Source organism: Saccostrea echinata, unplaced genomic scaffold (assembly GCF_033153115.1).
Source record: "Saccostrea echinata isolate AGI-Se365-2 ecotype Australia unplaced genomic scaffold, CSIRO_AGI_Sech_v1 ptg000008l, whole genome shotgun sequence".
Classification (NCBI taxonomy): Eukaryota; Metazoa; Mollusca; class Bivalvia; order Ostreida; family Ostreidae; genus Saccostrea; species Saccostrea echinata.
The window spans coordinates 6353713-6370357 of NW_026889757.1; the positions used below are offsets into that span (position 1 = coordinate 6353713).

General features: G+C 34.4%; 1 protein-coding gene across 1 annotated transcript in view; it reads right to left on the reverse strand.

The window, feature by feature from the left end:
* Positions 1-3756: 3756 nt before the first annotated feature.
* The window catches only part of LOC133181194 (uncharacterized), a 113385-nt gene continuing 100496 nt past the window's right edge, over positions 3757-16645 (reverse strand). Inside the window, exons 131-151 of the mRNA XM_061315732.1 lie at positions 16168-16380; positions 15815-15929; positions 14549-15319; positions 12598-13362; positions 12094-12159; positions 11568-11794; positions 11153-11245; positions 10323-10724; positions 10053-10135; positions 9735-9798; positions 9289-9495; positions 9102-9204; positions 8569-8826; positions 8111-8241; positions 7784-7942; positions 7281-7467; positions 6700-6890; positions 6107-6340; positions 5680-5794; positions 5079-5235; positions 3757-4661 (exon numbers count right to left, since the gene is read on the reverse strand). Of these exons, the coding sequence (XP_061171716.1) occupies positions 4460-4661; positions 5079-5235; positions 5680-5794; positions 6107-6340; positions 6700-6890; positions 7281-7467; positions 7784-7942; positions 8111-8241; positions 8569-8826; positions 9102-9204; positions 9289-9495; positions 9735-9798; positions 10053-10135; positions 10323-10724; positions 11153-11245; positions 11568-11794; positions 12094-12159; positions 12598-13362; positions 14549-15319; positions 15815-15929; positions 16168-16380 (4743 nt within the window). The 3' untranslated portion in view covers positions 3757-4459. The remainder of the gene's footprint in view (positions 4662-5078; positions 5236-5679; positions 5795-6106; positions 6341-6699; positions 6891-7280; positions 7468-7783; positions 7943-8110; positions 8242-8568; positions 8827-9101; positions 9205-9288; positions 9496-9734; positions 9799-10052; positions 10136-10322; positions 10725-11152; positions 11246-11567; positions 11795-12093; positions 12160-12597; positions 13363-14548; positions 15320-15814; positions 15930-16167; positions 16381-16645) is intronic.

Here is a 16645-nt window from a genome sequence, read left to right on the forward strand (position 1 = left end):
TTTCATCACAGAAAATCTCTATGTAAATTAAGAATTTCTTGTCACAGATTGCAAATTGAAGTGGGAAGATTTAAGAACATCCCTCGAGAAGATCGATTATGCAATAGATGTAACTCTAACAGTGTAGATGATGAAACTCATTATCTGATAACATGTAAAAAATATGGTCATCAAAGAAAAGAAATTTTTCAGTCAATTTAAAGTAAATTTCCAAATTTCTCTGCATTAGATGATGAACAAAAACTCTTTTGGTTACTCAATACTGAAGACAAAGAAACTCTTAATTCTGTGGGCAAATTCATAAATGATAACATGTTGTAGTAGCCATACACTTTTATATAAAGTATTCCCTTTAACTGAAATAGTACAATATTATTGTTGAAATGAGCAATGTCATTTACAAATTGTTATACTATCCATTGGCATATCTTTTCTTTATTATTGTAATAATTTCATACTTGTCTGTTATGGGCTCTAAATTAGAAAATAAATGTTCTGTTCTGTTCTGTTCATTACTGATAGATATGTATCGATATATATCCTTATATGGGCTTTTGATTCGATACGCAAAAGAATGCTTATTGACTAAAGAGTTGATGAAACAAGGATAACAACAGTCTCGTTTAAACAGTTACAGTCATCATTTCGCGAGTGCTATGATATAGGTCCCTGGCTATGGTCGATACAATGGCCTTGCAAGGCCGTAACTACCACTGAGGCAAGTGAGGCAAATGCCTCACTAAAATTTTAGAGTTTTCTGAAAATTGAAAACGGCTTTACTTTGATCTGAAATTATTTGCGTCTTTGTACTAAATTCATTATAATACTTTCAACTTTACTTTCAATTTCTGAAAATCGATCATCTCAACAGGTGCTTCATTATAGTTTAGAAAGCATGTAAAAATTATTCAAAACATGTGAAAAAATCTTTCATGTACTAAAACACAGGTTTTGAGACCCCCACCCCCCGTGACCCCTCATCAGGGCACTACCCTCGACCCGCTTGGGACTCAGGTGGCCCCCAGAATCCTTGCCTCACTAAAAATTTGATCCTAGTTACGGCCTTGCCTTGTCGGCGGAAACAATCTGTCATTTAGTCGAATGCTGACTGCCGTTTTGTTAGGCCATTATTTAAACACTGATTTTCCGTTTGCCAAATCATGACAATTAGCACACAGCGGGCTTTTGACCGGTCGACAGGAGATGCTTACTCCTCCATGGCACACGATCCCACCTCTGATGTCTTTTTTTTTTTGGAGGTCTGTGTTTGCTCTGCTCCCGATTTGTATTTTTTCAGTGGACTTTTGAGCTTGATTACTGTTCGTTATCTTAATTCATTATTTCATGCACTTCAATAATTCTACAAGTCAATACGGTATTCCACTAACGAGCACCTGATGTATGCACCCCTCCTGTTTTATGCGAAAAAATGCGTAAACATTTAGTCATTGTCTACTCCCTGAGCATCCTCAATATAATAAATAATTTGCTCTTTTTTCAATTTCAATTGGTTTTCATGTTCTTGATTAAAATGTAAACAGGCGGCAGATCCAGGATTTTTTTTTTTGGGGGGGGGGGTGTCCACGTCACTTTAACAGATGTCACACTCGGAAAGCAAAAAATTGATAATGGATAAAAAAGGTAATGAACTTTCCCAAACATTAAAAACTTAGAAGAGGAGGGGAGTAGGAGAAGGCACTTTCCTGAGCTAATTTTCTTCAGATACATGATTTTAAAGGAGTCTGTGTTTCCTAAGGGTGAGTCAAAGGTCATTTTATTCGTTAGCTTAATAGCTTTTCATAGACATTTTTAAAATCCGGGGGAGGGGGAGGGGGTTCCTGATCCCTGTCTAGATCTGCGCATGCTAAACCTATAATACATACAAAAAGCATATTAAGATTAAACTGTGGGAGAGGTTGTTAAAACAACAAGCTTTTTTTTCTTCACCCAATTACGCTTTTCCCCCTGTTTGTTGATGCTGATAATGCTCAATTTTGATCTCTCGTTTTTATTCTGTACATACCATATTATTCACTTTTGCGAGATTTGCATTGTACTGCAATTCTTCTCTTCAGTTAATATCTGCCTTGGAGTGAAAAAAAGAACATAAGCGCAAACCAAGTTCAGCTGACCTCGATCAAAACTACAGGTTGCACAAAGTGGAAACTCATGGAAATTCCAGGGGCGTAGCTTCCATTGTGGCAATGAGGCAACTGCCTCACTAGATTTTTCACCACCACCACCCCTTTCCATAATCAACAATACACTGCAGATAATACGTACAACTAATGGCATTTCTTTTTAACATTTTAAGCAGTTCTATAATGTTGAATTGAAGTTTTAAAGAAATAATAGCAGAGTTTAATAAGATGCGCTTTCACCTTTAAATGTTTCAAACAGTTTAGTAAACATATAAACTCTTTTACATTCTTTTACAATATGTAGTATCATGCTGAATTCTTAAATAAAGAAACCAGTATAGCAAATGAAATTTCATTGCATTTTAAAACCCCCAACTCCATTTTCTGTCGGAGTGACCCCTCGAATGACACTACCCGGAACCTGCTGGAGGATTAAGGCAGCTCCAGACTTCTTGCTGCTACTGTACATGTATGGTTTTGCCTCACTAGAATTTAAAGTCAAGCTACGCCCCTGAATTCATCACTTGTGATTTTTACAGTTCACCATCATGGGGACAAGGTGGTTTGTACTAATATTTTTCTGAAAACAGCTTAGTGCTTAGTTACATCCAGAAATACGCTGTAAACTAGGAAAAGAAAAGAAGCGAAAAGATACCCCCCCCCCCAAAAAAAAAACAAAGGAAAAGAAACAAGAGACCCCTTCAACCCCCCCCCCCCCCCACAAAAACCCAGATGTATACCAATTATTCGCTACTACTGAAAATAATATCGATTTCAGAGGTTGTTTGAAACAATTTAGAATGGTATTTTGTAAAATAAATAAAAGGCTGGGAGGAAGGGTTTTTGCAGAAAAACTTGGGGCTTCCTACTCATGTTTCCAAAGTAGGTTCACATTGTTTGACACATATATTCAAGACATTCAAATATATTTAAAATTTTGACTGACATGTAATGTAAGTGTGAAGAAATATGAAAGCTCTGTATCTTCTCATGCAAAAAGTTACCACCAAGGATAACATTTTTGAAAAGTAGGTCAAACTTAAAGGTCAAGAGGTCAAAAAATCATAGTACATTCAGAAAAATTTTGTCACAGGTAATGCAAACTATAAAACGTGAAAGTCTCTTGCCTCCTTCCTGGAAGCATGTAAGATTTGTAACATGTGTAAAATGTACATCAGTAAGCCTGGAAAATCTAATTGGAAAGGCAAAAAAATAAAGTTGATGAAGCAGTGATTTCATCTAGTTCATGAAGGCTCGACTGTGAAACCAGAACGCCAAGTCTAGGCCCGTCTCCCTCCAAGCAGTCTGATCGCATAGTCCGACAACATCCTTTGCAAACTTCTAATGTGAATATTTTTGTACCATATGTCATGACGTAGTTTTTGTTTGTTTTTTTTTTCTTTTACTTTTTTGATATTGAAAAGGACTGGTTAAATGATCAATAATGTCTGCCATCTCAAGTCAGTAGAAAATACTTAACCGTATTTCAAAAAATAACCATCAACATTTTAACTTTTCTTGAATATAACCATCTCATTGTATATTTATGTCTCTGATGGTCATAGAATTTAATCTATTCCATGTTTCAAATGTCAATAAAACAAAAACAAACCAAAACAATTTGACTTTTTATTGTAATCAGACATATTTCATACATGTAACAGAGAAAATATAAAGACTGGCACATATATTGTGTAATTATCTCAAAAATTGGAAATCACCAGGGATTTCGGTATGCTTTATTGGACTTCCAGTAATAGATGCATAATCAAAGAATCAGCTTCATATTGTTACACTTCAGTAGGACTGAATAAAATAATAAACTAAAAGAAATGGACTTGGCACATAGTGTCTGATTAATGAAGCATATAAACATGAAATACAAAAAAATTGAAATTTATCATGCACTTGATGCACATGCTGTACATGGAAAATGTAGATAAAAGCACCAATTTAAAACTTTTACCCTATATCAAACTTTGGAAACGATAAAACTCATTTGAAATAAAATGCCTTGTTATCATCAGACAATACAAGGGTTTATTTATCATGTTAAAAAATTTAAAAAAATAAAAATATATATGGGTAATATTCAGCACATCTGTAATAAATGTAACATATCTATCAGAATTTAAAAATATACACACATACTCAATTCTTTAAATTATGCATTTTATATTTTATCACATTTCAAAACATTTTAAACCGGTATACAAAATAAAGATGCACTTTTCTTCACTTTCATATTTTAAAAAAGTCATACAGAAATATACATTCCAAAAATACTCCTACAGTTGTGGGACCAACTTTTTTTCCGTTCACTCAAAATAATCGTCCAGAGCCATTCGTGTGTCATAGAAAGCTATATTTCCCCCAGTCTGAGTGTTATACATAGAAGCACCTGTTGGGTCACTGTAGGCTGGTCGCCATTCTTTCTTTTCATAAGCTCCATTACTAAATACACTAGGTTCTGGATCATACTGCTTCATGAATCTCTCTTTCTTTTTCTGTGCTCTGTATCTGTTCAATATGAATAAAAGTAACAATTAATCTTTTGTTCAACATGGATTAAATAACAATAATCAAACATGGCTTAATTACAAATTGTCTCATTTTGAATGAAAATTAAAATGCTACATTATTTGTTTTTTAAGTTTCAGTAAATATAAAAAGATTTTACCGTTGTAAACTATAACAAAATACACACCAATCTGCATGGTTAGATGCATACAGTATTTAAAAGTAATCTCCAGTTACACAGCATTTTATTGCAAAAAATCTTTAATCATCTGCACCTTTTACAATCATTATACAAGTTTAAAGAATTTTAGAGGCAAAATTTTCTAACTTTTATAGTGTCTGAAAATATACTTAAATTAATTTTTTTTTAATTTTATATTGATTCTTTGTTTTAAAAAAACACACTAGACACCTCACCTAACAATAAATACCACAGCCAGCACAATACTGATGATCAGGAAGATGGCCGCAGCCAGTGAGGCTACAATGACCACTGTCTGAGAATTCATGTTGACTGCTGTCTTGTTGGGAGGCACCGGCTCAGTGGTACTGCTTATTGTGGGACAGCCTGCAGCTGTGTATAAAATGCACAAGAACAAATCAAACTAACAGTATCAAACTAACAGATATTTTATCATTCTATAAACATAACTGGATTGGGCAGCAGGCACTGCCTTTACAAGTTCTCTCTGTCACAGGTGAACTTTGAATTGAAGTGAAAGTACCAGTGCTGTGTTCATGACCATAGCAGCTAGTCTAGGTATCTACATATGATGCTATTTAATCTGATTTAACCCTTGTTATCCCAATGAAACAGCTATGCTAACATATACATGTAGTTCAATATCCTAGATCTAAGTAGAGCTACATACCCACTACAATGTTAAATGCAGCCCTGTATGATTTTTAAATCTTCTGGTGGTTAACTTTCCCTTTAATTCTAAATATATGTACCTCCCTTTTATCCCTTATGTTTACCTTACAGTCAATTTTGCATTTTATATTATCATGTCCTTACCAGTTGAAGCAGTCCAAGAGAACTGAGATGTGCTGGGAGTACACAGCTGACAGGAGTTGATTGGATTACTGGTTCCTCCTGCATAGCACACGCCACCAATCAGACATGACGAGGTCTGAAATGGAAAGAAGTTTGTTCGAATCAAGATCTCATCCCAAAACATTCATATCCATAAAAATCTTCATTTGATGAATCAACACCATAAATAGTCCATGAATTTCTGAGAAAAATCAGCAATCTATATCAGATTTAGACACAATTAATATACATTATACATCTATACATGTATCATATACAATATACATATCTGCACAGCAAGATGCAATACATGTCAAGGAAGATGTAATTTTCTCCACATTAGGGATGGTAGCTTTACACAAGAACTTGAATGGATGGAAAGAAAAAAATGTCAGATTTATACACTTACCAACATGGAGCAGTTTCCATGGGTTCTATCAGCAGCAACATCACAGGTGTAACAGTCTGACTGATAGAGGATAAATACAGACTCAGCCACACTGGTGTGTGTTCCATCATTACTGATCTTGATGGCATAGCTCTTCTTGGATGGGAGGGTGCAGTGAACTGCTGAGATACTCTTAAAGATGGCAGTATTTACTATGGTGTTTGGTGATCGTCTAGAAATACCTTCTCCATTAATCTACAAAAAACAAGAGCAGTATGTATGCCATTATTTTTATTTTTGATTGATTTGATCTACAAGAGATTAGAAGAATCATAAGGATCATCACTGTGAAATTGAACTTTTGGGATTTGTTGAGTAATTCATGTGCATGCCTAATTTTCATACTGATGAACTAGACTAGTTACCAAAATGCCATAAACATGAACATAAATATGCATAAAAATCCAAGATATATCTGAATCTCAAATATAGCTAACACTCCCTTCAAAATTTACTTATTCTATTCATTTGAATAAAAGGATACAACTTTTTTTGTAAAATAAGAAATTAATACATATAGGTCAAACATATGATTCCAAGCCAAAACCACTGACCTCAATTTCTGTCATGTGACAAGTGATAGTTGAACTGTTAAGGAAGCGATCACCCTTGATGACAGCTTGTGTACAGTTGTTATTGAGGGTATCACAGGCTACATTGGAGTCCTCTAATAGAACAACTGGAGCTAAACTGACAGATATAGAGCAGTCTGCTCCTCCATAGCCAGTATTACACTCACAGACTCCTGGTAAAATTGGGGAGAAAACAAGATGAATTTATGCAAAATTATAAGTAATAAATACATATACACTCAGAATGGAAACCATGAACCATGCACTCTTAAAGACAAATGAATCAGAGCATTTCTTTGTCTAATTTAAATGACCAATTTTTTTTTCCTATTCTAATACTGTACAAGTGGAAATTTTAGCGAGACAAAAATTTCACAATTTATCCTTAAAAACTGGTATGTTAGTTTTGTAAAAAATTGCCAATTGAAATTTTCCTCATGCAATTAAAGCTCATTCATCAAGTTGACAAACATGGAGTTTATTTTAATTGTACATAGAAAATTTAGCTACATTCTAGATTTTTCTAGCTGCTTCTCTTAAATTATAATTGTATAAAATCTCACCCTCCACACAGTTTCCTTGACTATTGCAGTCCAAAGGACAAAGAGAATTGGTAATAGTTGTGGGTAAAGAGGGGGCAGCATTCGGGTCATCCTGTGTCCATTTAGCTGTGTCCTTTAGAACCTCCTCATAACAATTCTGCTGAATTCCTCCCAAGTGATCCTCCCTCCAGATGGTCAGACCGGTCAACTACGAAGATAAATAACATGATTCAATGATATCCCAAAATTATGTGGTGAGACAGAGGAAATTTGAGCTGGATTTACTTTATTGTTGAAGATAACACTATTCTACTTAAGCTGATTTACAGCAAATAAAAACAAAAGTGCATAGCATGACATTTAATTGTATAGGAATAAAAATGCATGACCATGCATACGTAAATATTACTAACTGAACACAACAAGGATTTAATCGATAGTCTGTCCAGTCTACAACTCTATAACCCAAATAAATTTGTAAATTTTCAACACCTTAGTAGCCTATCAGTAAGCTAATACTTTACCTTGTAGTCTTGCACACAGTTATCTATGTCCTGGGAATAGTTTCCAGACAACAGATTCTGACAGCTGACGCCGGCCTTGGAATTGACGAGGTAGTTTCCACAACTCTGTCTGGCTTCTTCTTCTGTCATGTTTAGATTGGATGGCCAAGCAGAGTTTGGCTACAATACAAACAATGTCAAAGTTCTGAGCTAAGATAAATATTTCATCTATTAAAGAAGTCCGAAAGACATCTATCTAAAAAGAGGACAGGTGAAAAAATGCAAAAATATTCAATTAAATCAAGACATAATATACAGTAAGAGAAATTTTATAAAAAGTTTACTAACAGCTGGAGCATTGTAGTTTAGATCATAGGTCACAGTGTCATCTACAGCCTGTCTCTTCTTACGCCTGCCAACAGCAGAGGGGGTTAATAGGCCAGGTTGTGGGGTCAGGAGGTCAGGTTTTAAATCCACACCTATTCATAAATTACACATAATTTGACTTACACATACACAATTGAAAAAGAATTTGAGAAAAAGATCACCATCAAACCTAGAGCTTAAGGTCTGAAAACAAAATTTCAGAAAATTTATTTATATATTGCTTTGAATTTCTGTAATCTCTAAATAATCGTCAGTGCAGCAGAACATAAACACAGCAAATTTTTAAGGACAAAAAAATGCATTTAAACTACTTGATGCCTCTGTGTATATTTTGACAATATTTCTTTTATAAACATTAATTAACTTCATTTTATTTGAATGGTTGTTTCTGTTTTACATAATTGCCATTATAACCTTACCTTTGTTTGTGACTCCACATGTGCTGACATCACCAAAGAAATCACATGATTTTGTTCCATCACTGTAGCAAGAGCAGTAAACTGGTATCTCCATGGAGACTGTTGACCTATAACCTCTAAACAGTGTGTTCGACTCGGAGGTTCTCCATTTCAGACTGTATGCATCTGGTCGTTCATCTGTGCCAGGGACTTTTGTAATGACCCCATTGGGATCTGAGAGGTCGTTGTCTTGGTTACCGTCATATGTACCACATAAACCTGAAATGCAAATTGACCAGTTTGTACCAAAATCTTTAAATACAGGTAAATAAGCAGGTTCTTTAGTTTGAATGTTTTGTACATGTATTTCATCCTTGAAATGGTATAAAAATACTCAAGTTTTACAGATACAGATTTATTATTGCCTTGTACAAAGAATTTTTGTAAAACTGCCTTTAACTTCAAATGTTCAAAACACAAATGTTTCATATCCATCAAAGTTTATTTTAAATAACCTTACACAGATAGAGTGATAAATTCAAATCAAAATTAACCTTCAGTTTTGTTAAAGTCTGCAGCTGATGGGTAAATAAAGATGTTAATAAAGGCCTGATATGAGTCCTTGACTGTCACTTTAGTTCCTGTGGGTAACATGATCTGTCCAAAGAAAACAAATTTAGTTACATATCAATCCATCAAATTGACTTATCAAACAATACGTACAACAGAAAAGATTCTGACCTGGAACTGTTTGCCATCCTTCTCCTGGAAGATCTGTGTCCTGGGTGTCAGTTCTCCATTTGTGAAGAGCTCATCATTGATTGGATAAGCAGTAGATGTTTTGTTGACCCACTTACACTTGTCTATCCTGATGACATCATCACCAGAACGTGCCATCACTCCACAGTTACACGTTCCACTGGAACAGCGCACCATTGCAGCACGTACCTAATTGAAAGTGCACAATTCACTGAACAAGGCTTATAATAACAAAATAAAATACAAATGCTCTTATTCCATACACAAACCACCATTGATACATATGTAGATTTTTCTTTTACTTTTTTTATTAACAATGCACTGGGGTCTGTACAACAAGAGTTCAGAAGTGGCATGATTTGAAAAGTCATGATGTTTAATAGAGGAAATTATAACCTCAAAAAATCCTGGTTAGACTCTGTTCTTACCTCTACTTCAGTGTCTTTGTTTCTATAAAGTATGTACTCTCCTGGCTGGAAGTTGTCAAAGTAGCTGCAAAAATTTAAAAAAAAAACACTTAATTTTATATTACTTTAGGTCTCTCTATATTGTTACTTCATATGAAATTGAATTTCGAAGCATTGTACCAAATTAAAATCATGTTTGTTGTCTGCCAGTACAAAACGCTAACACAGTTTTCTAGCACTCATTATCAAGCTACAGTAAATAAATGCTAAACATATTTATTTCTTAACATTTGTCACTCTACATTACATTTTAGTTTGATTGTTTTGATCAATACATACACTCCATCAAAAGTTCTGATGTGAGGGTCATTAATTGACTGACAGTGTCGTAGGTCTAAAGAGTCCATCTCAACAACTTCAACCTGAGGAAAAACAAAAAGATTAATCTGAAAAAATCATGTTACTGTTAAATAGGGTCATAAATCATTTTTATATCATATTTGCAGAACAACTGACTTTGATATGAAACAACAAATTTCATGTAAGAAGTTCATAGTGCATATCATTTTTGTGTCGGAACTCTGGTATGTACAGAATTTGAACTCTGACCTCTATTTTCTTCAGGAGGACCTCAGCCTTGAGCTCTTGACCCACTTTGTCTTCCTGTAGGATGTTCAATGTACTGTTTTTGTTTCCAAATTTCATCCTGTCAATCATTGCCTTGATGTAAATCTGGGTAGAGGCCAAGTTTTCTTTCATCACAGGACCACAGGTAGCCTCAGTTGGTGAGGCAGCATTAGTTAGTGAGGACTTGACCACAATATTGGGGATTTCCCCTCCATCTGGACATCTCTTGGGTAGATTTGATTTTACTACCTTTCCATTAAATCTTATGTCACAGTTTGCTTTGTACTTCATGGAGCAGTAATACTTGGCAGATGTGGAAAGGTCCACTTGTATTGGGTATGCTGCTTCACCCTCTACAATCTTGATGTATGAGGCCTCGTTAATCTGAAAGTAATTAGCAACACCTCTGTGAGACTCAGGCAACTTTTGTGATCATAAACAATTTTCTAAATCAATTTAATTCTATTCGTTTTAGAAGTAGAAGCCAAGATTTCTTCCCATATATCATACATTGATCTTAAATAAAAAAAAAAAAATAATTCAGACAAAGGAATAAAAAAATAAGTGTGGAGTTCATTAGATGCAAAAGTAGATATATTCAAGGGTTGAATGTTTAATGATTCTTGTATTTTAGAAATATCAAATGTATTTAAAATTTCTTTTAATTAAACAAGGATGAGAAAGTTTACAAGTGGAAACACTGATGATTGTTAGTGATTCAACTTCATGAACTTTTTGATATTGCTAAAACTTCCATCATTACAGTACTTCAATAAACATTAGCATTTCAATAAACCATAACATATACTTACTGTGACTTGGTGCTTGAGAATACTACTTCTTGTTACTGAGCTAGTCACCTGTCCACAGGTACTGGGCTTTGATACAACCACCCCACAGCTTACCTGGGTAACAAAAAGTTATACATGTTTACCAATTCAAAACACATAGTCTTAATCCATAGGTTTAATACCTGGATTTGTTCATTTGAGAAGTGAATTTGCTATTCCACAATACAATTGAACAACTGCATACATTGAATACATCTTTTCTTACTTTAAAAATTGTTTGATTAAAGTAGTTTCTTTTTGGTGTATGTCATTATTAAAGAATATGTCAGTCAGAATTACTCAGGCCCTGATACTGCAATAAACTTGATTAAAATCGATAGATAGATATGTAAAATTACATTTTATATTTTTTATTAATACTAGAAAAAACTCTCACCCCCTGTGTAAGGGCATCAACTGTGTTGGTGATTTCAGTTGACTCCATTCTGTTTACAGTAGTTCCTGAAGTGAGAGTCTGTTTTCTGAGGATTGTCTCCCCTACATACCACCAGATGGTGTATTGTGTATCACTTCCTGCTGCTGATGTGACAGAGCAATCAAAAGACACCTTCTGGTAGTCAGCAGAGACAGAGTAGTCCAGAGTTGGTGCTGTGGAAACAGGGCCTACAATGGAAAAAATATCCCAATGGAATGCAGTGGAAGAGTATGTAAAATGATGGACTAAAACACATTTTCCATAAAAAGCCTCATGGCAGATTTGTTTCACAATAATTCTTCGCAAAAGTACATACTTTTTAAATGAATTTCATGACATAAAAACACGCAAATGTAAACAATATCTGCCAAAAATTTTTGGAAAGGAGAAAATCTTGACAACTAAATGAAAAAGGAAATCTAAAAAAAAATTTCTATTTTTTTAGCTATATCAATAGATTTGATTTCATTGGAAGCTCAAAACTTACTGATTACACAAGGTGTTGTTGTGCCTGGGGCTTCTGTGGTGGTTGTTCCAACAGTTGTGGTTGTTTCTGTTTATTGAAAAAATTCAATTAATTGCAAAATTTTACACTTCTCTTTGGCATGCAAGTTAGTATCCCCTTATAGCCATTAGTTAATAAAGAAGCAGTTTTTGAAAAAGCCCAAAGCAAGAATCCCACATAAACAAAACATGCAGTAACTATTACAGTTAAAAATAACAACATTCTCAAAAAAAGTTTATTTTAATGCATATCTAAGTACTGTGCAGACTTGCATAAAGTTAAGGTAAGATTTAAGTGGTAAAAGAAAGGAAACAAAGAGATAAGTGACTGAAAGGAAAACAGTGCTATGCTAACTAGAGTGGAAAAGTGTGAGGTATTAAGTTGGACGGATGATGATTTAATACTTCATGTGATGCTGCTGGTACTGATGTTGAGTGAGAGGCGTGTAGTGACTGCAAGGAGAGGAGGGGGTTACAGACTACACACCTAAAGAGGTCCTAGTTGTCTGTGGTTGGGTCGTTGTCACCTTAGCTCCCTCTGTAGTGGAAGTTGTTTCTGGTCCAGCTGTTGTCATGTGTGTGGTGCTTGTCTCTTGTGTAGATGTTGAGAGTGATTGTGATGTTGTTTGTTGTGACGTTGTTTGTTGGTCTGTTGTAGTAGTGCTTGTCATTTGTATTGAGGTAGATGTATCTTGTTCTGTGGTTGTTTGTTGTTGTGATGTTGCAGATGGTTTTACTGATGTAGAAGTCAATAGCTCTACTGAAGTAGTCTGTTCTGTAGTTACTGCTTGTGTTGTTTCAGATGTAAAAGTTTCTAATGTGGAGGTGGTTATACCTTGTTCAGTTGTTGATATTTTGGTGGTGGTTGTCACTGGTTCAGTACTGGTTGTAATTGGTTCAGTACTAGTTGTCACTGGCTCAGCTGTGGTTGTATCTGGTACAGTGCTGGTTGTACCTGGTTCAGTGCTGGTTGTATCTGGTTCAGTGCTGGTTGTCACTGGTTCAGTACTGGTTGTTGGCAGTTCAGAACTAGTGGTTGTCAATTCTAACAAAGTTGTAGTTGTATCAGGTTCTGAGGTTGTAAGATCTTCCGTTGTGCTTATTGTTGTTGGAACACTGGACGTATCTATGGTTGTTGTCTCATCTTCAGTTGTTGGTATCTCAGAAGTTGTCGACTCACTTGTAAGAGACTCAGAAGTTGTCTCTGGAGCTGTGGTTGTCTGTTCACTTGTTGTCACTTTAGTAGATGTTTCTGTAATTTATGAGGGACAACATTCTTTGTGTGTATTGTGTTAAACCTTATGTACACATGCACCCATGACTTTAGTAACAAAGAAAGCTAAAACAAAAGTCCACAATACTCTAAAGCTTACAAGCAGCATGCACACTCTCTAGTGAGTACTTTTAGTAAATTCTCTATTACACTCTTATAAAAGTTTGAAATTTGACTATACAGTTAGCTGGCATCTAGATTTTAATGAACTTTATTAATCCTACTTGCTACAGAAGAATGCTATTATGTACTGAAGTTTTTAATTTTTTAATATATATATTTTTTTAATTTAACAATCCAAAACATTTCACATCTAAAAAAAGAAATTATTCTCATTCTCAGCTGGAAAGATTGCCCTCAACATTGCTATTATATAATGATATTATATATATCATTTATATAATGATATTATATATATCATATAAGTACATGTATATATCCAGTATATTAAAACATAGATCGAACTGTGCATTTCAAATATTATGATGGTTACTCTTAATTTCTGAGCAAGTTATCAATGTATAAATTTCATACCAAAAATAAGCAGTATTATAATTTTTTGTGCAAGTTCAATGTTGAACCACAAAAATTATATAAATAATGTGATGTTATTTATTGTATGATACTCCAGATATTATACACACAATGTACAATAAAGTGAGTGGTACATTTCAAGTTTTATTTCTATGTTCAGCATTTACTTTAAAGCATAAGGCAATTAATGTGGAATCATTCAAATTCAGAAAGGTCATTTTGCAGATTTCTAAAACTCTAAATTTATTTATTTTTCTTAATTTTTTTTTGGGGGGGGGGGGCAATGAGATATCTATGGAGTCTAAAAAAAAACCCCAGAGCTTCATGATATATAATAATTTCACAATGCAAAAATAAAATGCTTAAAAAAATTTCAAATGTTACAAGACCTACATTTTAAAGTTTGTGTTCAAGTGGCAGATTCAAGCAATAATTTTACTTTTAAATTGACAAATATTTAGGTTCAATTTTTTCCCCCTATTTTCTATTCAAATTAGTTATCAAATAAAATTTTAATTAAAACTTAGCAACTCTTACTAAAAAGCTGTAAGCAAATTATTCCAACTTCAAAACCTTCCGGAATACAATATCAAGTATTTTACCTGAATACGAAGATATGTATCATAATTACCTGTCAAATCTAATGTACTAGTCTCTGATGTAGATTCCATTGTGGACATCTCCGTTGTTGACATTTCTGTCGTTGACATTTCTGTCGTTGACATTTCTGTTGTTGACATTTCCGTTGTTGTACCAGCCTCTGTGGTGGTCTCCATGGTAACTTCATCTCGAATCTTTTTCGTAGCTTCAGTCACTGTCCATCCATCTATAACAATGTTAGCATAGATGTTTGTCTTGATGGACAAACCAATGTAGAATTTGGTCGTAATGGATACTGTGACAATCTTAGTGATGTAAACTCTTGTAGATGCTACCTCCTTATCATCCAAGTACAAAACAAGACCATTTTGTTCACTCCATGAGAAATCAATCTTATAGAAAACACTGATCTTGATCATTGTTGTTTCCACTGTCCATTCTTTGGTCTCCGTACTGACCGTCAGGAACAACCGGTTTCTACGATAATACATGGCCACCCCAAATCCATCTGGCTCATCTCCACCATTTGAGAAAATGTACATGTTTTCTGTCAGAGTCACAAATTTCAGGTTGAAGGTTACAGACAAGCCAAACTCGCACCGACCAGGATTACTTAGACAACCATTGTCACTTGTGGTCAAATCTATATACTGTGTGGAGCCATCTAGCTGAAGAGCCTTTTCACCAGTGGGACCAGTCACTAGTAAGGGATTTCCAATTACAGTGTAGTTGGTGGACTGGGTAATGAGGACGTTGCTTATAATGCTGATGAAGGTATATGATATTTGTACCACCATGTCACCTATAATTGAAAAAAAAAAATAAAATTCAAGAGATCTTGACTTAAAATTTAAAAATATTTTAAATTTTTTATCTACATTCATTCAGGAAGTTATTCTCAGCTAAAATATTTGATCCCCACTGCAGGTCAAGCATGTCCTTAGAAAGGTGTAAAATGTTGATTTGAAAATGTGATTGTTGCAACTTACATGTGACTGTTGTATAGTAAGTGTGAATGTTATACCTTATGTGCGACTGTTGTTTCTTATGTGTGATTGTTGTAACTTACATGTTACTGTTGTAACTTGCATGTGACTGTTGTAACTTATGTTTGACTGTTTTAACTTATATGTGACTGTTGTAACATATGTGTGACTGTTGTAACTTAGATGTGACTGTTGTATCTTAGGTATGACTGTTGAACTTACGTGTAAATGTTGTAACTTACATGTGACTGTTGTAACTTACATGTGACTGATGTGACTGTTGTAACTTATGTGTGACTATTGTAACTTACGTGTGACTGTTGTCCAGCCGGTGGTGGTCCTGTTAGGAGAACAAACCTCAAGTGGATTTCCAGCATTCATAAATCCTCGCCCATAACAGTTTCCTCCAATTAAACATATGTCAGTCTGTGAAATAAAATGACAATGGTGCTATAGTTTTGAAATGAACTATATTATGTACATGTATGTCTGAATAATAAAAGAGCCTTTCTCTTGCCTTTGCATAAAATCATTATTCTGGCAGAAGACTTACCTTCAGAAACTTGATAATTTAGTAAACAACCATACATTAAAATAGCTTTGCCAAAGCCATCTTTTTGTTAAAATGAATAGAAAAAATCTTCTCTTTGATTCTAATACTCACCCTTTGAGAACATCCAGATAAATCACAGGTGTAGCAGGAAGAGTCGTAACCGATGAAAGTCAATTCGGCTCCGAAATTACTTCTGTCATTACTGACACTGACATTGTAGATTCCAGAGTCTGGCAGTTTACAGCTGACCTGTTCTCGACTGACAAAACTGGCATTGACAGTCACAGAACTGCCGTCTACTACAAATTCAACTCCTTGTCGTTTCTGTAACAAGAATGTCACTGCTGAAATTGCATAGCTGCTTAAAACAGTTCTGTTCTCGAAAGAAATCCATTTGACTCTTATAGTATCAGAGCATTGTTCTCCTAGTAAATAATGAACTTAATTTTGAATTCTATTCCCACCTTTTGAGTGCAAAAGAGAAAAAAATTCCTTTTCATAATAATAATATAGCCAAAAAAAATATTCTCTCCCTTAAGAAAGTTAACAGGGGGATATTAAGACTAGCTTAACTGACAAAGATTAAATT